At 44.6% G+C, this 21,872-nt stretch overlaps 5 protein-coding genes across 8 annotated transcripts; 3 read left to right on the top strand and 2 right to left on the bottom strand.

Moving 5' to 3' along the window:
* Positions 1-496: 496 nt before the first annotated feature.
* LOC117141823 (transmembrane protein 134) lies at positions 497-3,534 on the bottom strand. Its single transcript, XM_033305476.1, has 2 exons — positions 3,063-3,534; positions 497-1,830 (listed from the first exon to the last, which is right to left on the bottom strand). Exons 1-2 carry the CDS (start codon positions 3,221-3,223, stop codon positions 1,479-1,481), a joined length of 513 nt encoding a protein of 170 aa, XP_033161367.1. The 5' UTR covers positions 3,224-3,534; the 3' UTR covers positions 497-1,478.
* Positions 3,535-3,826: 292 nt separating this feature from the next.
* On the top strand, positions 3,827-6,030 carry LOC117141821 (HBS1-like protein). The gene has a single exon (XM_033305474.1). It carries the CDS (start codon positions 3,929-3,931, stop codon positions 5,939-5,941), a length of 2,013 nt encoding a protein of 670 aa, XP_033161365.1. The 5' UTR covers positions 3,827-3,928; the 3' UTR covers positions 5,942-6,030.
* A 614-nt stretch (positions 6,031-6,644) lies between these two features.
* Positions 6,645-9,418, top strand: LOC117139774 (ras-related protein Rap1). Its single transcript, XM_033302381.1, has 2 exons — positions 6,645-6,819; positions 7,204-9,418. Exon 2 carries the CDS (start codon positions 7,660-7,662, stop codon positions 8,212-8,214), a length of 555 nt encoding a protein of 184 aa, XP_033158272.1. The 5' UTR covers positions 6,645-6,819; positions 7,204-7,659; the 3' UTR covers positions 8,215-9,418.
* Positions 9,419-9,816: 398 nt separating this feature from the next.
* Positions 9,817-11,671, bottom strand: LOC117139773 (CUE domain-containing protein 1). Of its 3 annotated transcripts, none has more exons than XM_033302378.1 (2): positions 11,437-11,671; positions 9,817-11,375 (listed from the first exon to the last, which is right to left on the bottom strand). In XM_033302378.1, the coding sequence occupies exons 1-2, from the start codon at positions 11,593-11,595 to the stop codon at positions 10,656-10,658; spliced, it is 879 nt and encodes a 292-aa protein (XP_033158269.1). In that variant the 5' UTR covers positions 11,596-11,671; the 3' UTR covers positions 9,817-10,655. The 3 variants fall into 3 exon arrangements, with proteins under 3 accessions (XP_033158269.1, XP_033158270.1, XP_033158271.1); XM_033302379.1 differs by having other exon boundaries at positions 9,817-11,330; positions 11,437-11,670; XM_033302380.1 differs by having other exon boundaries at positions 9,817-11,327; positions 11,437-11,670.
* A 1,872-nt stretch (positions 11,672-13,543) lies between these two features.
* Positions 13,544-18,058, top strand: LOC117140185. Of its 2 annotated transcripts, XM_033302961.1 has the most exons (5): positions 13,546-14,227; positions 16,698-16,892; positions 16,973-17,273; positions 17,439-17,450; positions 17,524-18,058. In XM_033302961.1, the coding sequence occupies exons 2-5, from the start codon at positions 16,704-16,706 to the stop codon at positions 17,592-17,594; spliced, it is 573 nt and encodes a 190-aa protein (XP_033158852.1). In that variant the 5' UTR covers positions 13,546-14,227; positions 16,698-16,703; the 3' UTR covers positions 17,595-18,058. The 2 variants fall into 2 exon arrangements, with proteins under 2 accessions (XP_033158853.1, XP_033158852.1); XM_033302962.1 differs by lacking the exon at positions 17,439-17,450 and having other exon boundaries at positions 13,544-14,227.
* Positions 18,059-21,872: the final 3,814 nt, after the last annotated feature.

The following is a 21,872-nucleotide window of genomic DNA, read 5'->3' as shown; positions in this document are numbered from 1 at the left end:
CCAATATATAATATTTATGAGTTGAATTTAATTAGGACATAGTTAAGTTAATGAAAGTAATTTAATACTTCCTATCTTACAGTCATGAAACGCACTGTCGAGTGAGGGCGAACTTGATAGTGATGGAGTCTGATACAGTTCAATGGGCATGCCGCAAAAAAAAGATAAAATTTATCGCTCGTTTTTAGCTGCGTAGAGAAATGAAATCAATTCCCAGAAATGAGTGCCAAAAAAAGAACGAAAAAGGAAGAAACAATTAAACACGTCTAAAAAACAAAAACAATTGATAAAATGCAATCATACCGATATCAGTATATTCCCCAAAAAAAATGAATAAGAACAAACTGAAACGTTCAAAAATAATATTTTTAATTCGAATAAAAACCAACATTCAATGGGAAAATACATACAAAAGTCACAAAATTACATCTACAAATGAGGTTTCGTGTAAATTTCGAAAAAGGAGTCCTAAATTGTGTTGTGATTGTTCTCCTTCTTGTTGGATTTTCCGCGTGTGATAATCGTTTTCGTTTTAATACAACCATATTCAGCATTTCTTAAAAAGAAATTATACGACATTAACAACTAAGCGGCTGATGAGGTGTGTGAGTGATTAGTTCTCAGAAATGTGGGTGAGTGTGAGATGTAATTTCATTAGAGGACGGGGTTAAAGGTCAGCGGAAAAGAGACGCGTCATCACTATAGCTATAAAAGAACGTATTGCAATATCGGCGCATCGTCTTACATCACTAGTAGCTTGGTATTATCATGGTTGCTCGAGGAGTCCTCGCTGCATTGCGATTAGGCTTTAACATAATCATAATCATAATTCGACGTTGACTAAGGTCTAGATCTAGTTCTTTAAGGCGCATCCCTGGACAGACGCTCACTAATCATATACATAGATTCGTGGGTGAACGGTTGTTAATCTTTTTTAGTTTCTTGAGTGTTGGTTTTGAAAATCGTAAAACATTTTCGCACGCCTCGCGGCGTTTTTGGTGCAATTAAATTTCAATAAATTACAATTTATATATAGTATACGTTATAACTCTAGCGCTTCCTCAACATGTTAGCATCATATACAAAGTCTTTCGTTTGTTTCTTCTCTTTTGCTTAAATCAATTTTGAGTGTACGTATGAATGTTTATCGCTTTTTTGGGTTTGGTTTTGGAGAAGGGGGCATACAAAACACTTTACCGAGTATATAATAGAAAATATTGTAAAATATATAATCTATATATTGCTAGATTTCGATTCGGGTTTCAGGGGGAAGGGATATTTGTCTAAACGAAATTTTTGCCGCTAAACACAAAAAGTACGTTACACAAACCGAGTTTCGGGTTAATTACGATTACAATGTAGAAAATAAGTTCTTTATACGGGTCGGGTATAAACAAACACAGATTTATATTTATAGATGGGGTTTCTCCCACTCTCCTCGTCCGTGGATCAACCAGCTCGACTGCCCAGATGTCCGCTTATGTGAACAGCGGCAGGTGATAGAAGTCGAACCCTCGATATCCTTTGGCTGCCAGCCAGATGTACACGACGTGATAGGCCCCGGGTATGAAGCAGATGAGTCCCGCCACGAAGAACACGACTCCCTGCGACGTGTTTTGCGGATCCGCGATGGCGAAGGTGCCCATCACAAAGAGGCCCGTGCCCACGACCAGCAGCGTAAAGGCGGCCAGCACTGTGCGCCAGTTCTCACGCACCTTGGGATGCCGCCAGCAATATGTGTTGGTCTCCTCCGTGGGCAGGTTGCCGTACTCCTGGATGAGCGAGTCGCTGTCCCGGGACGTTGTGTCCTCGGCATACTTGTTGTAGCCCCTGGGGAGACAGAAGTGGGAAAGCGGTTGAAAGAAGGTGCGATTCATAGCCTTGGGTGCTGTATAATTAAAGCCGGTTTTTTAACGCCGATTTGTTGACCCACTTCAAGATTCGCTAAACTTGGGAAAAGGGTTTCAGCCGAAGGTGCATTCGGGTTTTGGGGTATATAAAGACATATGTTAAAATGCGAATATCTGAGTAATAGCCATCATTCATCTAAAACAACTATTGTACAACAGATAATCAGTCTAAATCCCTGATAAAGCTCAATTAGATATAATAAGCACATAATATTTGAATACGCGAAATAGCATATTTCAAGAGGCTTTCAAGATTATCTATCGATTGCCTACAGAACACCCTGATTACTTGGCTTCTTCTAAAACAGGTTTTGTGGTTTATCGCTGTTTGGTGATGATTTCGTTAGATTTGGTCATAAGATAGCTAAGATAGCAGTCCACATGGCTGACTACAAATTTGATTTGAGCGGTATTTGAGGCTTAAGCGCCCACTCGGAATTTCCACTTGGTAAAATGTGGACTTTAAGACCCTTATCAACCATTTGCGGGGTTATCGCGGGGTTGGATTGCCGCCAAAGGCGAGGCGCAATCAATTTCGCGTTTACCACTCGTTTATATTGGCAAGAGAAGCCCGACAAGTGCGAACTGTGATGAGCTGCTAGCTGGTTTCGGCTTGCTGGGCTGGCCAACTGGTTCCAGCTGACCGCAGGCGAAGGCCACCCCCTCCCTCCTCCGTCTCATGCTCTTGATCCGCGCGAGAAACAGCAGAGACCCTTATGACGAAATTTATGCGCAATGATTTTTACAATTGAATGCCAAATTAGGCTGGACGTCTGCATTTATAATCCCCATAATTACACGTCGTTTCTGCAGTTGCGACACGCCATGCATGGCTAATGGGATGGAAGAAGGCATGGTATCCATCACGCACGCGCCGCTCGGCTAACTTATTCAGGTGCTTCCGGCGGGAATAAGGAAGTGGCCAGCCCGCAGAACACCAGATGCCCAGCTGGCCAAACGTACAAGTGCACGACGTACACATAGTATAAACACAACAATAACCGGAATCACAGTCACAATGGGAATGGGAATGGAGCTCCTTGTTTGGCACACAGCGGTGGCGGGGAAAATGGTGCCAGTAACCGCTGCCCACGCAGGCAGATAGATCAAAGAAGACCTGTTTTCACCAGAGAACGAGCCTAGCCCACTCACTTGGGGTCCTGAATCCGGATGGAGACGTCTTCGGTGGAGCGACCTTGCTTGCCTCTCATGGGCGTGGATATCACGGTGGAGCCATAGACGCGTATCGCCTCGTCGGTCTCCTCCTCGAAGGCGTCGTGAATGGAGAAGCCCCTGGCCCCGTTGTTGTACATGTTTTCTGGCTTGGATTCTGCTTTTTTCTTTCCCTGTTTCCCTGTCCGTTGTTTAATAATAAACGAGTGCGCTGGAGATTCGGATTCGGGCTGCCAACGTTGGCTGCCAGCACGGCGGAAATCGGGGGAGATGCGGCTCCGACTTAGTGCTGCCCCGCCTGCATTTTCGCGCACTCCGTATTCGCAATGTTTTGCACTGATTTCTGTGCCCGTAACCGTGGAAAAAGTGTTTTTCTTTTCACATTAAAACGCGACACAAAGCAAAAAATATTCAGCTCGCAGCAGTGTGACCGTTCCACGGGGGTTGTTAAATGCTGTGTGGGGGTGGCTGCCAGCCTGCATGGTATATTTAAGCACACATCGCTGTTCACACAAGGCCGCATCAACTACGCTTAAACGGTTGCACACTTGCACCATTGTTGTTCCTTCTCTCGATCTTCTAACATATTTGCAAAATGTGTATATTTTGAAAATAACGAATTATTAGATTCTTATGTCAATTGATTGATACATCAAGCAAATCAAGACAGTCGCCTCTATGCTAGTGGCAATACCTTCTAACCGTACTATTGTACTAAAACTTCTAGTCGAAGTGCCGCAAAATACCAAACCTCTGAAAAGGCAGCCACACCTGCACGCACCTTTATTATTTTTAATGAAATTCTGACCCTGCTCCGTAAATTGTGAAATACAAAGTCCTCCAAGATGTCGCGGCACAGGATAGTGCGCACCATGGACTACAACGATGAGTACGATGGCTACGACGACATCTATGGGCACTCCGTGGAGGACGAGCACTGCATCTCGCCCACGGATGCCCAACAATGGCTCTACGATCGAGCTCGTGGCCAGCAGAGCATCTCGGCGTTCATCAGCAAGAACAAGGATATCCAAGAGGAGGAGGACGACGAGGATGAGGACGAGGACGCCGCTTTCGCGAAGGCTCGTCGCGACTCCGAGAGCTTCCAGATGCCGCAACTGGACGAAATCGAGCAGGCCAAGCTGAGCTCCTGCGTGGACGAGGTGCGCAGCGTGGTAGGCGATGCCGTCTCCGAGCGCCGCATCGTGGAGACATCCATGAAATTCGACTACGACATGCAGAAGATCCTGGACGAGATCCTCAACGAAGAGACCAAGAAGTCTGCCAAGCCAGCTGTGAATAAGATGAAAGCGCCCGCCGCTCCAGTGCTGCCAAAGACGGTCAGCAAAACGGTGCCTACGCCACCACCCAAGATCAGCCTTAAGGAGCCGCGCCGGGGCTTCGAAATACCCTCACCCAAGGTGCCCTCATCTCCTGTGGTCTCGGGCCGAAACACACCCGTTGACATCAGCGCCGGCGACGACATCTCCCGTAGCTCAGCATCCGTTTTTAAGGTCTCCAAGGAACAGGCCGTGCGCAATGCCCGCCAGCTGTACGAGAAGGAGCGAGCCGACCAGAAGAGCCACATTCACATGATCGTCATTGGTCACGTCGACGCCGGGAAGAGCACGCTGATGGGCCATCTACTGTACGACACCGGCAACGTTTCGCAACGCGTGATGCACAAGCACGAGCAGGAGTCCAAGAAGCTGGGCAAGCAGAGCTTCATGTACGCCTGGGTGCTGGACGAGACGGGCGAGGAGCGGGCCCGCGGCATCACCATGGACGTGGGCCAGTCGCGTATCGAAACCAAGACCAAGATCGTCACACTGCTGGATGCTCCGGGGCACAAGGACTTCATTCCGAACATGATCTCCGGTGCCACACAGGCGGATGTTGCCCTTCTGGTGGTGGATGCTACAAGGGGAGAGTTTGAATCCGGCTTTGAGCTCGGCGGACAGACTAGAGAGCACGCCATCCTAGTGCGATCCCTGGGGGTTAACCAACTAGGCGTGGTCATCAACAAGCTGGATACCGTTGGCTGGTCCCAGGACCGATTCACAGAGATTGTGACCAAGCTAAAGTCCTTCCTAAAACTGGCGGGCTTCAAGGAGTCCGATGTGAGTTTTACGCCCTGTTCCGGACTAACTGGCGAGAACCTCACCAAGAAAGCCCAGGAACCCGCCCTGACCAGCTGGTACAGTGGACGTCATCTGCTGGATGTCATCGAGAACTTCAAGATCCCCGAAAGAGCCATTGACAGACCGTTGCGGATGTCCGTGTCGGACATTTACAAGGGCACTGGCTCCGGATTCTGCATCTCGGGACGAGTGGAAACCGGAGTGCTGTGCCTGAACGACAAGGTGCTGGTTGGTGCCAGCCGGGAGCAGGCGCAAGTGAAATCCCTCACCATGGACGAATTTCCACAGACTTGCGTGTTCGCCGGCGACCAGGTCTCCGTTACCCTGCCCGCCTTGGATATCAACAACGTCACCGTGGGCTGCATCATCAGCGATCCACAGACCCCCATTCCTGTGACAACGCGATTCCAGGCCCGCATTATCGTGTTCAACGTCAAGGTGCCCATTACCATGGGCTTCCCCGTGCTGCTGCACCACCAATCCCTGATAGAGCCCGCCGTGGTCTGCAAGCTGACCGCATTGATTCACAAAAGCACCGGCGAGGTGGTCAAGAAGAAGCCGCGTTGCCTGGGCAACAACTCGTGTGCCCTGGTGGAACTGGAAACCAGCAGACCCATCTGCATCGAGCGGTATGCGGACTTCAAGGAGCTGGGACGCGTGATGCTGCGGGTGGCGGGAGTCACCATTGCCGCCGGAATGGTCACCAAGATCCGCTAGGTCGATGACCGCGCTGGATTTTGTACGAAATTTTAGTTAGATATTAATGAACTTCTGTTGATTTGCTAAATATACATAGTTTATATGAATTGCTCAAATCAAAAAGCACTGAAGCAGTGGAAGAGATTTCGGTCTGACCAGCGGTATCTTAAAAAAAAAGTTTTTCGTGGAATTAATCACTTCTACAGGGATCATAATATTCCAAAAACGTGATAATGCTATATTGTATAAATGGAATTATTTTTCTTATGATAAATTCTATGATTCAAATATGTATCTCGAAAATGGGAATATGCGGCTGACTAAAATTTTGAATGCGAATCATATTGCTGATTCATGAAACAATCAAGCATTTGTATTTTTGTTCTCAAACTATCGGCAAGACTGCTTATATATTATTCTTAAATTATGCTTAAAAAGTATAATAGGAATACCATAAAATATCACCAACAGTAGAAAACAATTTTAATATGAAATCATTTTAACGGGCTTTATATTTAAAAAAAATATGAAAATAGCAATTTTAATATTTTCTAAATTTGATTTGCCAATATAAATTAAAAGGAATTTAATATATTTCGAATATATAGTTTTATTTATTTATTTTAATCTATTTTTAAAACTTACTAATGCTTTAAAAGTGCCATCGCTAAGCCATTGCGATAGTCGTGCGTAGCCCTCGGCCTGCAAGTGCCGATAGTGCCATCGATGCTTTAGCAGCCCTAGTCTGTGAGTGTTCGCTGTTCGCTGAGGGCGAAAAAGTAAAGAAATTACGAGACAAAGTCGTGTTAAATTAAAAGTGAAGCGATTCGCGAGCGGCGACAGGTGAAGCGGTCCCCAAGGAGCAAGCAGTTGGCGGCAGCGAGTGAAAAGCATAGGTAAAACTCCGCCCAGAGTTGCCCTGCTGCCCGACATGCGGGTGCATTTGCGTGGTTCAGTTGCTTAGTGGCCGTTCGGCAGGCCGATGTACGCACATGGGTGCCCAGTGTGCAATTTAAGTGCATTTTAAGTGAGAGAGCTCAGTGAAATTTAAGGGAATCTCCGGCTTGAGGCGTTGCAGTGGGGCGCTGCGTTCGGTGCGGCCGCCTGGCAACCCTGAAAATGAATCATTAGAGCGAGAACGAGAACGAGAGAGTTGTGAAGAAGAAAAGAGGGAGTGCAGTCAGTTCTCAGCATACCAAAAAACGCAAACCAAAAAGACTCGCAGCGAATTTAGCGTAAATTGTGTCTAAAAAGCGCCTTTCTTCTTACTCCCCCCACAGTGTGCCCTCGGTAGCAGTGACGGCCGTCTCGAGGAACAATCAAGCCAGGATATTTCCGCTCAAAAAAGCAACAATTGAACGCACGCAACTCGGCGGAAGGAGCGAGCGAGAGAGGGAGCACAAACACCAGCACACATTCACATACACTCACACACACACACACGCAGTCACTTACACGGCACAAAGGTTATCAACAGCAAAAGCAACAACAACAAACAATTTACTTTAAATCTAAAACATATATTAACTAAAAAGCAAGAGCAACAAAAAAAAGAAAAAACAACTGCAACCGACAAGCAATCGCCGAACAACGCCTAAAAACAAGTGATTTTCGAGGGAGAGCCACCTGGAAAGTGAACCCACCTACCTGGCCTACCTGCATTTTGGGTCTCTTCCGTAGAATTTAGCACAAAACAAGAGATATACGAAGGATATACAAACAGCACAGCAGCCAGCATGCGTGAGTACAAAATCGTGGTCCTCGGAAGCGGCGGCGTGGGCAAATCCGCGCTGACGGTCCAGTTTGTCCAGTGCATCTTCGTGGAGAAGTACGATCCCACCATCGAGGACAGCTACAGGAAGCAGGTGGAGGTGGACGGACAGCAATGCATGCTGGAGATCCTGGACACGGCGGGTACGGAGCAGTTCACGGCCATGCGGGATTTGTACATGAAGAACGGCCAGGGATTCGTGTTGGTCTACTCGATCACGGCGCAATCGACGTTTAACGATCTGCAGGACCTGCGCGAGCAGATACTCCGGGTGAAGGACACGGACGATGTGCCCATGGTGCTCGTGGGCAACAAGTGCGACCTCGAGGAGGAGCGCGTCGTCGGCAAGGAGCTGGGCAAGAACCTGGCCACCCAGTTCAACTGCGCCTTCATGGAGACCTCAGCCAAAGCCAAAGTGAATGTGAACGATATTTTCTACGACCTGGTCCGGCAGATCAACAAGAAGTCGCCCGAGAAGAAACAGAAGAAGCCGAAAAAGTCCCTATGTGTTCTGCTATAAGACTTCCAAAAACCAACAAAACTAAAAAACAAAAAAAATATAACAGAGGAGGAGGAGAGAGGAGCAAAAGTATAAGCGTAAAGTAAAGAATTTTCAATTTTTTTTCGTTCTCGTTTCGTTTTGGATCCGAAGGCAATTGTCGAAAAATCGAAATTGAAATAACCAATCTACTATATACAAGCAAAACTTAAACTGACAAATGTTTTTAACTGTTTCAAGTTTTTGTAATTATTACCATTTACTACTATTATGATTGTACTATTTTTCGCTGATTAACCATTAATGCATATGGGGAATTATTATATATATATATCTACATATTTAAATATATTTGTCGTTCGTTTTTGAGCCGTTTTTTAAATTATGCAACAAGTGAAACATTCGTAAACTAAAACATTCGTATTTATTGATTCTTTTCGATTGTACTCTACACATCTACAACTACTTATACACGCGAAAGCCCAACCAACAACAAGTATATCTTTAAATAGAACCGAAAACAACATTCGAAACACAAATCAAATTAAGCTAAACTAAATTGTACGCCTAAAAGATAAAGATAACAAATTCCACGAGAGAAATGAGCAAATAAATCGAGAAAGGAAATGAATCATGAATAAGGAACATATTTTATAAAAATATTGTATGCAAATGATGTCAAAATGTTGCAAACAACCAGAAGTAATGAGCCCCCCTTAGAAATTAGTTTAAAACAAATTTACAATTAATTGTTTACCACGATCAGTTGCATCCAATATGAAAACACCCCACACACACACACATACCAGCCACATCCCACACACACACATTCGCAGCCACAACTCACACACACACACACCTACACATTTCCGGCGCGCTCTCAGAGAGCGAAAAGCTACGCGAAAGCGGAGGCGGAAATGGTGACGAGAGGCTCCTGCGGCCAAGGCTCATTTCCGCTTCCTGGTAAGAAGAAGAGGAGCAGGAAGTGCAGAGAGAGCCACAAATTCTAGTATATTTAATACATAAGAAATGGTTTAACACAAACTAAACTGTCGTGTCAATCCCAAAATGAAAAGAAACCTAAAAACGAAGTAATTTACAAATATTTCATAATAAACATTGCATAAACTTCGCGTACGAGTAGTAACCAATATGCCCTTAAATCAAAGTCTAAACACAGCCAACAACCAACATTAAAAGTAAACTAAATAAAACCTAAGCCCAAGCGTATATATTAAATATATGATAAAGATACAAATCATTTTTGAACATAATAAACAACAAACAAAACCAACCGTTACAATAACATAATGTAATAATGAGCGTGTGAAAAATGTAATTGAAAAACCATTTTTTCGAACTTGTTTCCCTACTGGTCGCGTTTTTGGGATCCCACACAGAGCCTCTGATCTCAGAATCCTGGCAGTCCCGAATTCGCGACGCAGTAGGTCGACATGATCGAGCATCTTTTAATTATTAATAAATGTATTATGTTTATAAAAAATTAAAAAGGAAATGCAAAAACAAAATAAAAATTAAATAAATTCATTTTTGGAGCGTGTGCTTTATTTTTATCAGAGTTCTTTCCGAAGTTATTTTCCATGAAAAGAAGACACAATTCTATTGAAGTTTTGAAATATCTGTATTTGATACTTGGAATAGTTATATAAGGTTGTTATTCAAATATTTATACATATACAATTACAATCAAATAGCTGCTCTTTATAATTATAATATTCTGCTAGTTTATAGCACGCATGTTAATCCAGTGTAAGATCTGCGATAGGACCGATTCGGAGTTAAGTTGGGGCGTAGGAGTAGTAAAACCGCATTGTATCCACAGCTGATATGGTATGCAAGTTCCGAGAGATTCGCGGGTTGAGATATACAATTATAATGCATGCTTTTCGTAGAAGCCCGCAGTTAAAATGTAGAAAGTGAATTTTAAGACAGAGTTACGTGGTAGTTTCTATTACTGTACAATAAGTGGCTCGAGTTCCGCTTCATGACTAGGTTTTGGGCTAAGCAAAGTGCTCTACTGGGGACTCGCCTCCGATTCCTGGTGTGATGCTTGTTAATTAACACTTTTTATAATCAGTCGAACGTGTGAGTGAGTGTGGCTCTCTAGCAATCTAGCAATCGCGGCTCAAAAGGGGCCGCCTTCGTATCGATTACAAATAATGCATAAAACTTAACTACGCTAATTTGGCAACAACGAAAGGGTAAACAAAACGTATACAAACAAGGAATATATGTATGGGTATATGGGGGTATTGCACGGTAGGGTAAAAATTGCACTTAAGGTTAAAACTAGGGTAATACCATCGCATCGAGATTGGGATAGGAGATTTCAGATTTCGTTCTCGCCCGGAGATTACTTGGGACTGGGGGACTGGGGGGATTACTAGCGCACGTGATCGTCACGTTATGGCCGTTGAGATAAGATAACAGAACGATCCGCTTCACTTGCGCAGCTGCAGTTGACCCTGCTGCTGGCTGGACTGGCTCGCTTGCTGCTGATCACGCTGCTGGTGGTGGTGATCCTCGTCGTCGCTGGGCTCCTCGCGCAGCGGCAAGGAGTCTATCTGCTTGGCCGTGGTCACCTTCTTGTTGCGCTGCCAGGTGAAGACCCGGGCCATCTGCAGGAACTTCTTGCGCGACATCTTGCCCATGTTCTTCAGGCGCTCCTGGAAGGGTGCGTCGTCCTCGCCCTTGGCCTTGCCGCTCTGCTCCTTCTCGAGGGCGTTCATGAAGTCCTGGTTCCAGCGCAGCTGATTCATGAACTCCTCGTTCTGCAGCATCAGAGCGAACTGTTCGTCCGGCAGTTCGAAGTCCTGCTGCCCGGGAGCGGGCGATATGCGCAGAAAGCCCGCAGGCAGCGGACCCAGGATGGGCGGATTCCAACGCCTGCTGCGTTTGGTGGGCGTGTTGTTCTGGCTGCTTCCCTTGCTGTTGGCCGCTCCCAGCGGGCGCTGTTTGGGTGAAGCGCCCGTGTTCTGGTGGTTCGGAGAGGCACCGGTCGTCGGTAGCAACGCACCGGGTGCTCCAGGTGCTCCGACTGCGCCCGCTCCTCCGCCGTCTGTGGTGTCCACCAGCTGCAGGTCCCTGTCCGAGTCGTTCAGGTTGATGAGGCTCTGCTGGGGCGAGACATTAGCATCCAGTTCATTGCGCAGTTTCTCGTTCTGCGTTCGTTAGTGGGTTAGTACAGAATAGACGTTAGTATACACAGGCGCCTCCACTCACCTGGTTGTCAATCGACATGGCCAGCAGGGCGTCGATGGTCTGGTCCACGGCCCCCAGGTTCGCCCGCAGGATGGCCTCGATCACCTCGCGGTCGATGTCCGGGAACATCTTCTTGAAGTCGGTCATTGCCTGCGAAAATTCCAGCTGCAGCGTTGACATGATTATTCTTATTTTTATTTTCGCCCCCACAGTCCAATTGACGGAGCAGTGTGACCAGATCGAGTGTTCTTTAATTCTGCCAACAAACAGGGGGTTCCCACTGGTGACAGAAAAGTTGATAAGAATTCCTTGGCCCTTACAATTATCCAGATTGACGAAAAAGAATATTATTACTAGCAAATCACTGTGCTTTAGTAACATCAATCAATGATCTACCATGAATTTGGATCCATACGCGGATTTTACAATTCAGTAGAGTACCAAGTATTCCAAGTTTTTAGCTTTTTATAAAAGTAATAACTTATAAGACTTTATTCCCTACTCCTGCGATAACACATTTTGTAAAAAGTGAGGAAAGCTTATTTCTGAAGTACTCTACAACCACCAAATTTAATGGCAGTGTTGCAAAGCGGCTAAGTCCGGCTTTGGCGGCAATTTAAACTGGTTTTATGCGACCGTATCAATAAAGTTCAATGAAGTACATTGAATTTAGATGTTTGAGAAAGTTATCCAACAGATGACTCAGTGAAGCAGCCTGATGAAAGTCACGTGATATCCTCAACTCGAGTGCTGATAATTGGGCGGCACGTGCTGGTGCCTTTGTTCCGGCACGCAGTGTAGGTTCAGTCGGTCGCGTTTTAATAAGTGTCAATTAGCACTGATATGGCTGCCACTTGATTTGCTATCAGCGCTGGGCGGTGTCCGAAGAGTCCGCTTATCAGAATCAGTCGGACAAGTGATGAGCGAGACACCCCCGCCGGATTTGGGTTCGGAATAGAGGTGATGAAACCATAAATTTCAATTTAATCACAAAGTCTGCGGAAGAAGCGTGGGCTACCTTCCGATATTCTCGGATCAGACAAGAGGTTCCGAGAGTTCGGATCATCCAATTATAGACTAGACGGAATTAATTGCTGTCTACTGGGACTTTGCTTTTAAGACGCATTATATTTGGGAAATGACTCGGGGGAGATTCTATATAAGCAAAACACAATCTTTAAAATACGTTGAAAATTTTAATTAAGGATTTCGGTGCCACTGCACCCCCAATTAATTTGGGTTTCTGTGTGACTTAATCCGGGCACGGCGTTGCGTCATTTTTTTTGGATTTTTATAAGGAAGATTTGCCAAGATACGCGGATGATTAGGTACGCATAAGAGATAAGAGATCGTTGTAGTTATCTCTGCGATGGACATGTGTAAATTTCCATGCTATTTTCGTATAAACTCCTACTTTATTTTTAACCTCTAGTATGCCGTTTTAGTGACAGATTAAAAATCTTTATTTAGATTTGTGAAAGGCACATCCCACAATGGGTTGGTTCTATTTACAAGTACCCAATTAATCTTCATGTCTCATTACCATAAACATATTTTATTTACATACATTATTTACATATTTTACGAACCTGTCACTTCGCCCTGCACAATGGGTCATATTTACATGTACCCAAAATGTGTAAGGAACTCGAATCATGTGATGATTTCATTTGAATTCCATGAGTTTGGAAATGCCATTTGCGATCTCAGCTTCCGCTGTTTAAAAACTGCAAGTCGACATTGACCCAATAAGCATTTAAAATATTCCAGCTAAGTCATGACGAGTTTAATGACCTACAGTAGAAGTACTGGTTCATGTGGGAACATTTTCCGAATCTCACCCTGGCACTATCATCCCAGTACTCAGACTATTCAAAACCTTGCTCAAATCACCTTGGAGCCCCAAAGCCCTGAGTCAACGAACCGGGCGAGGGAGTACGCCCTAGATGATAGTAAAATACTCACGGTTCAGAGATCGAAGTGGTACATAATTCAAGTGATTTAATTTGCTGACACAGCGCACCCAAATGACCCATCCCCAGTGCTGTAGCGCAGCTAGCAGCGCCAACTATATGGCCCACCGATCATAAATCTTGGCTTTATCGGTCGATTTGTCAAAAGCGTGGCACGACAAGCACACGAAGATCGCGGCCGAAGGCTCCAACCGACTTGAGTCGGTGCTGGTGGGATTCGACGAGTTAGTTCGCCGCCAGAGCAGAACGCGTTTAGTAGGAATCCGAGTGCCTAAATCCGAGATTGTGTCCAAAATTAGCAGCGCAGAAATAAAATTACAAAAACTTTTCAAGTACTCGTGCAACCAGAGACCCAAACCCCACAAACCCCCAAAACCCCACCCACTGGTGGGCGGAAATCCAGCCCATCCGAGTCGCCCACACGAGCATTTGACTTCTGTCACCTCCGAAGTGGAAAAGTCGTCGGTTGTTGATTTTCACCTGTTGATTTACCCTTTTTGCGGCGTCGGTCTTCCAGCGCCTATATAAACAAATGCTCCCAACGGACCTGCGTTTATTCTGCATTGTCACACCTAACGGTTGAGATTCGCCAGCGGAGAATAAAATACAAAAAATAATTTAAAGCCCAATCAGCAATCTATTTAGTGGCGTTCATTAGCTGGCTGAAGCTCTAATTTGACATTTATTTTTGGAACAACTCAGTAAAAAAGTACAGCTACAGTAAAAAGTACAGTTACAGTGAAAAGTGTTAACCGGAACTGTCAGAATTCGGGATCAAGTGTCAAAAACTAGACGTATCTGTCAAAGTTTTCAATTGTTTCCGGTGAATTTGGACAAAGGTGAGTTTGTATTACCAACTATTAAATAGAAACTAGAACTATAAAAAACTTACTCAAAGTTACAATTTAATTGTGGTACCGATTATCCTTGGGTTTTCTTAAACTGTAAATATAATTAGATTTAAATGTAATCATTGAGTTTCAGCTGAATGGCGCCCAGAAAATTACTTTCGCCTCATTGATAATGAAGCTTTATATATAAATTCAGTTATTTATACATTATCAGCAGAGGTTTTCAGAACTGTCACTGCGAGATTTTCGATTTTAATTACGTTCCACATGCAAAGAAAATAACTGTAGCCGTCTTATCAGGGCTGCAAGCGAAAGGCGAAATCGTAAAGTTTCAATGGAAAGAGTCGCGTGAATCGCAAGGTATTGCGTAGTTTTGCTTGGGAGGGGGGATTCCAACTTAGATTCGGATGCAGATAGCTTTTGTTTACACAGCCCGAGAAGCGGGGAAAAAAAGAGGGCGTGTCAGTAGATTTGAACCTATTGTTCTTGATAAGAACGAGCTCCTAGCAGCTCTCCATGTTGCTTGTGGTCCGATATTTTATGACGCCTCCGATGACGCACTTTATGGCGGGCAAGTAAAAGAATAAAAACGAAGCCCAGCGATTTTATTATTATTTATGCCCATTCCCAGTTGATGATACGATTTGGGTCACAGAAGGCGAGACCCCCAGCCTAGTTTGATTTTAAATATGTCATTGAATTGCTTCGGGATTCTGAGCATAGATTAGATTTTATTTGACTTGCGCACGAAATGATTGTATTATTGGATGATCTTCTAGAATGTACCAGTCAAAACTGGCGATATAACAAATATTCGCATATGTTTCATCAAGTATTTGGCGTAACTATACGTATGCCCGCAGGTGTGCCTACTTCTTGGCAGCATAATTAGCAATTTAGTAACTACTACAACTATATTTTGACATCTTGTTATCGCTTATCGGACACCGATCGGTTTCAGTTTGTAATAACCGCGAAGCCGTCATGGAAACTGTCAAATAAATTCCAATATGTAGTTATACCAGTTGGCACTATATGTTTATGGGGGAAAAGCCCCGCCCCGTGGGTTCAATGGAACCTCTACGCGCGAGGCCTTGGCTCCAACACCAAAATAGAGATGACTCCTGGCTGGGGATCGCAAATTAGCCACGACACCAGTGCATTATCAGCTCTCGAGGCATTTTTTCATATTTATTGGGCCATTAAAATGCGTTTGGCGTGCGATTACTCTGCGACATAAATTACCGATCGAGATGCGAAAGCCGCTGACACGATCGCCAGAGTTTATCGCTTGCACTCGCTGCGAAAAAAGTGAATAAAAATAGAAGAAAATCTGGTTCGGTCAGCAACAACAAACAAGTAGGAGGTGTGCTTTTTCGATCGTTTTTGGTAATAAATTGCAATAAATGGAAAAAATGTTGCGAGTAACCTGGCGCCGTAGAAAATTAAACAGTGAATCAAGGGAAAGATGGTGCGGTTGGGGTAATAAGGCTACTAAGATGGCAGATAAGGTGCTTTTGATATACTTTTATAACTCCCAATAAACGCCACTTTAACGTAATTTGTCCAATTGAAAAAACCAATCATAAAAGCATAACTGAATATTTGAAGCAGCATACACTTCATATATGTAAGTATTAGCTTGCAAGAGACAGCTTTTAAAGGTCATTCTTAATTTGCTTTCCAACTTGTTTTAACTTCTATTAGTTAAACTTAGCTGCCTCTTCTGCTCATAATCGAGCCACCCATCTGACGCCCCATTCATTCATTTGCTAACCACCCCAAATGACTGGCCATTTTTAAAAGTCAGCGACCATCCTCCCCGAAATGAACCCAATCCTTATTTGATAATGAGCCCGCCGCTCACCTTTAGCATTCCGGTCACTCCCGCTTTCCGGGCTGGAGCTTAATTAGGCATTAATATTTCATAAATGTCAATTAGGAGGGCATAGCCAACCCCTTCCCAATCCCACTGATGACCCGTGTCCGCCGCACATCAAGTGATGATACTGCAATGTGACCTGAATCCGTGAACTGGCATCAAAAGAAAGCCAAAACTTTTAACTGGAACACGGCCCCGATTCCATTGAGCAGGCCAACTTGTTGGCCAACTGCAACGTGACTTATTTAAAGTACGAGCACCCAACACCTCGAGTGGGCCGAAACCCCTCGAAACGGAGCATTCACGCATTTTTGCCCAGCCGCTTTGTTTTTGCCAACTTGTGTTGTTTGTAATAGGAAACCCTTTGCGTAAGCACTCAAGGGTCCTGAAAGTGGAGAAGGGGAACGTGGGTCATGTGTTGCCTAATTATTCTAGCCTAGCGTTGTCAGTATCTACATATTTTAGAATTTCGTTTAAATTTGAGCACTGGCATTAAAGCTAAGCGCTATAGCAATATCTACTCGAGCCACCGAAGCGACCCCCTTAATGTTTTGATTGACTCTGGATTCTCCGCAGTTGAGGATGTCCGCCCTGTCCGCGCCCACCACATGTGGCTGCTCGCCCGTCCACTGGGCCATTGTCATTGTGCTCCTGTCAGTGGCGATTGGACCGGGAGACGCCATGGCCCGTCCAGCCCGCAACACGCAGTTGTTGTTCAGCGAGCTCCTGGGGGGCGAAAACGAGGACAACAACTACTACGGCGACCAGTTGGTAAGAGCAGGCCACCATAAATGGCAGTATGTCAATGTGCGAGGAAGACTTAGCCATGTGTCTTCACTTCCAACCCGCAGAAGTTCCAGCAGCAGCAGCAGGAACAGAAGCAGCAGCGGGTGCCAGCCTTCGCCAGGAAGTGGCCTTCGTTGAGGGATCTGCTGCTCACCGTGGACTACGATGACTTCGGGGTTACCCAGGAGAGCGAGGAGCAGGTGGCGCCCAGTTCCCGCCTGCTGGCTCGACTGCACAGGCTCGGCGATAACGGAGGCGGCGAGGAGCTGCGCTACAACGTCGTCAACGATCTGACCAACATGCCCAGCAAGAAGGTGCTGCCAGGACATCCCCTCAAGGATCACAACACCAAGAAGAACGTTCAGTGTGAGTACTGATTAAGATTCTTATAGTGTATCTTTAAGATGTTATATCTCCCACTCTTACTCGCATAACAAAATTGATGTGATCCTTAAGTGTGGCATGATTGATTGACTAATTTGTGTTTTTGGTTCGTTTTATTTCCATGTGTTTAATTTCCGACCCCATTAGTTCGTAAACAATGTAAGTGTGGCATGAACTCATAGCTTCAGCCCAGAGAATGTGTGCTAACCATTTGTATTTCTGAATCCTCCAGATATGTCGCCTTGCCACTTCAAGATCTGCAACATGGGACGCAAGCGCAACGCTGGCTTCAATTCCTACTGAAGATACCTAATGCTTTAGATCCGCAACGCCAAATAAGCCAAACAAACCAAAGTCAAATAAACCCTTTCCAAAAATCAAAGAATTTGCATTGTCACACACACACACAAACGCTGGACGAATGTTCAAATGCCAAGTATTGTCTACCGTTCTAATTTAGTTAACAACCCGTGCGGAATTTAGTTAAAAACTACGATTACATTGTACTTATACATAAAGTCTCGACTTACATACACTGACACACATCTGATATCCGCTCTCTGCACACCGACACTCACACACACACACACACACGCACACCGAAGTATTTCCATATTAGTTATAATATAAATATTATCTATGATTCTTGTTGTATTCGAAATACATTAAATTATGATAACCAACACAATGTTGCTAGATATTAAGCCCAAAATACATACTACTGAAAAATATTTATTGAAAACAAAACAAACAACATACAAGATTGATATGTGGCCCAGTTTCCTGAATAAATGTTATATGATTATGGTATTCAAGGACCCGAAGGAGGTCCCCTAAATGCTTTTGCCAGTACTTTGGTTAGTTCCTGATTAGCAAATAGCATGAGCCCCTAAAGTATTCAACGATTTCTTGGACGGGGAAGCTTTTATGGTAATATATCTAGCTAGCTTTCAGGGGTTTTTTTTACCACATTTATTTGACCAAGTAAAACGGGTTAGGAAGTAAAAATAATCTTTGGTTGACAGTTCTATCAAACATTATGCTTTAGAATTGGCTCTATTGCGGTACATTAAATTCCATTGAAGTAAAACAACATTACAGACAACTGAGCAGCGTACTTTGCCTTTCTAAAGTAAACGGACTTAGATCTTAGTTAATTGATCCATAAGATTTTTAATGGCAGTCTGCACAACCCACAAAGAACGATAAAAAGCTAATTAAAGTGTGCCAATACCAGTATTTAGACCACTTGATTGTTTTCGAGATATGCCCAATAATCATATATAGATTTGCATACTGATGTATCTCAAGGAACTGCCAAGATACAGATATATACCGCATAGGTAGATCACGCAGCCAGCTCTGATTAGAGTGCACCATGTGTTTGTGGAATTGGACGACCTCCAGGTCGCGATTGCAAAGGCCAAGTGCCACTGCAATTTGTTGAAAAGTCAGAAGCCAAGCAGAAACACAGAAATCTGCTGCTTTTTCGGTGGGTGTCAGGATATGAAATATAGAAGTCGATCGCATTTATAGTTGGCGGCGCCGTTGGCCATTAAACCCAAAGCCAACTTCGCGGAATAAAGCCAACTGGCAGTTGGAAGTTGGAAGTTGGCAGTAGTAAACGCCCAAACGCGTTCGCTGGCTGTGGGAAAAATCTGAGTCCGCAGTTGTTACTGCTTTACTATTACAATTTCAATTTCTGTTTCAATGGGCTGACGTAGCTGCTGACCACTCGCGACCTTCGGCTGAGCCTCGCATTTAGTCTATGTGTCTATGCTCTTTAACACGTTTACACGAAATGCATTTCGATTTATTCGCAATTACCGAGCATGCGGCACTCGCTTTCAAGTGATTCATGCCCAGCTAAGCTACATCTAAAGATATATATATATCTCTATCTTGTTCTGTTCGTATGCAAATTCTATTGTAATTAAACGTGCTCCAATCGCTCGACAAATTGTCGAGCTGATCTCGGGAATTATGAATGTAACATTTCAATATAAAGATCTCAGCTAATCGGTAGTTGGCGTTTATGTACACGTAGAGATTCCCACGCAGATCAGCGAAAATTGAGTGGCAAGTAATCAGTGTGGAATCCCATTGCACTTCAGATACAACTACGATTTCTTCTATCATTATTATCTATCTATTATTATTCGCCAGCCTATTAAAAGATTTATATGCAATTTTCTAATTAAGATAATATGTTTACTAGAGAATTATTTGATGCAGCCATCAATCTTAATCTAGTTACCATATCGACATTTTCCTTGGCCATAATAGATTGACCATCTGCTCTAAACTCGGAGCTCCCCGTCGGGAAATCTGAGATAATTAAGCGTTAAGCTGATCGACGTTTTACGAGCCCGAAACAATTTCAGGGTCAAGATAATTGATCAGCGGACCAGAGCAGCGGACGAGAGTAAAAGTAAACGAATGGGTACTTAATTAAGTTAATTCAGTTGTTTAAGTCGCGTGTTAATTGAACTTTCAAAAGCGCAAAAATCACCTGAGCAAAAAGTTGGATACCCAGAACCAAATTGAAGTCGTAACATTAATTGCCTGGCCCAAGTGGATGGGTGCGGATCGTGGCATTTCTCACACGCCACACACCAAACAGCACCATACAGCTCCATGCTCGAAAACTGAATTCAAAACTGAATCCAAAACTGACTCAATCGTGTGAGAAAACTGTGGCCGCAACTGCAGTTGCAACTGCCAGACAATCGCAATTGTTTGCTGCACTCTGCACCAGATATGCGCCACTCATATTATTATTCCTCCGAAGCGGCATTGACAAGGCCAGCCTTCTCCACGATGATGAAGTGCCTCAGGTCCAAGTCGCTCGCCATGTGCATGTGAATGCCCCAAACAGCTCTTGTAATTTGTGGAGCCAGATGCCTAAGTATTTGGTTTTTAGGGAAACGGGCTACCGAATTCCGCATTGGAAAGCTGCCATCAGAAGGAAATTAATCTCTTCATAAGCCATTTATAGTTGGTTTTTGTTTTATTTATGTGTTAAGATTAAGTTACCTCACATTGCAGTGATTTTGTAGACTGCGTGTCTGAACAGCACGTGCCACACATATTTGGCCAACTGAATGAGTCGACTGGCCATTCATTGATTTGCAACAGAATCGTGCGTAAACGCACAACTAGTTTGGCCTTAATGTCAACCCAGTTGGCCAGTCAAGAGGGGGGAAACGAGGAAAATCCACCAAAAAGCCCATATATTTGCGGCAATTGAATGCTGGCCGAAAGCGAGTTTCCTCATGAGACGTGGAAACTCAAATCTCCGCTTCGGCGACTCTGAACTTGACACAAATTCGACGGCAGCGTTGTGCAAATGAACTATTTGCGAGCCGGAGCATTGCAAAAGTGACACAATTAAGGCAGAAATATGTGCACACGGCTCGAAGCCGATGGCTAATTACAGCGATTGCCACAATTGTGGGCCATTAGATGGGGGACCATCCCAGATGGGGGCACATTCAGATCGGCGGGGCTCCATTAATCATCATCCGCGAATGGGAGTTGCAGCCAATCGCGCACAATCAACGGGCGGAAAAATGAATTGGCTTTTAATATCGAAGCCGAAAGTGAGCTGAGATTGCGAGTCAAGAACCGTCGATCAATTTGGTCAAGATTTGTCTACATATTTATTTTTGATTTCTGTCTGCACGAAATTGAAATAGCATTCGAGGTGTGTAGCGTGGCTTTTGGCTTTTGCTTTCGTGTAATTAATGATCTATTAGGTGGGGAAAAAGGCAATTTGAACTAGGGTTCTTTTCGGCATACCTTCTCAGCTTCCGCATTGGCTTCAAATGATGATTGGGTCAGACTTATTGGCCATCAATTAGCCGGGCTCACACCAGATGTCAACCCAATTTGGACCGGCAACCTATCATCGCAAGCGATTTAATTACCATCTCCGCCTGTCTGCAAGCAAACCGAATTGGAGTGGCGTGAAGTGGAGTGGAGTGGAGTGGAGTCTTGGGATTTCTTTTCGCTCGTTGCCGGCATCAAAATGATGGCTAATTGTTATTTTTGCATATGCAGCCAGGCGGCTGCTTGCATGCCGTTTGATTAGACACCGACGATGGAAGGTGCGGAGGGGAGAAAGGGGAGAGTGGGCCTTACATAATAATCTAGTTAACAAATTGTGTCATGTGGAGCTAGCCGAGTAACCGAGTAACCGACTCAACTGTCTCAGTTGCGGCCTGCATGGAGCAGCTGCAACTTTCGAAAGCGTTGTGCCGCACAGGGAGGGAGAACAGAAACCGCCTTGCATAATCCGCGGGGCGAGGGTGTTGGCCTACGCTCAGCATAAAAAAATCATTAAAATATTTAAAAATAAATAATCCTCGGCCAGCAATCTAAAGTTAGGCCGGCGCAAGCCAACCAGCTCCAAACTATGCATAGCAAACCTCACGAATTTCGGCCTGCATTCACCCACTACTGTCCCTGTTCGGGCGCCACCAAAACGGTCAGCAACCGTTCCTTGGCCCAAATATGATAGATCTTCCGCAATCATGTCGTTCGGCGCTGGGTGTGTCCAGTTGAAATGGAAAACTGAGT

The sequence above is a fragment of the Drosophila mauritiana genome, chromosome 3L (genome assembly GCF_004382145.1).
Source record: "Drosophila mauritiana strain mau12 chromosome 3L, ASM438214v1, whole genome shotgun sequence".
Classification (NCBI taxonomy): domain Eukaryota; kingdom Metazoa; phylum Arthropoda; class Insecta; order Diptera; family Drosophilidae; genus Drosophila; species Drosophila mauritiana.
This window is presented reverse-complemented; position numbering and strand designations above follow the sequence as displayed.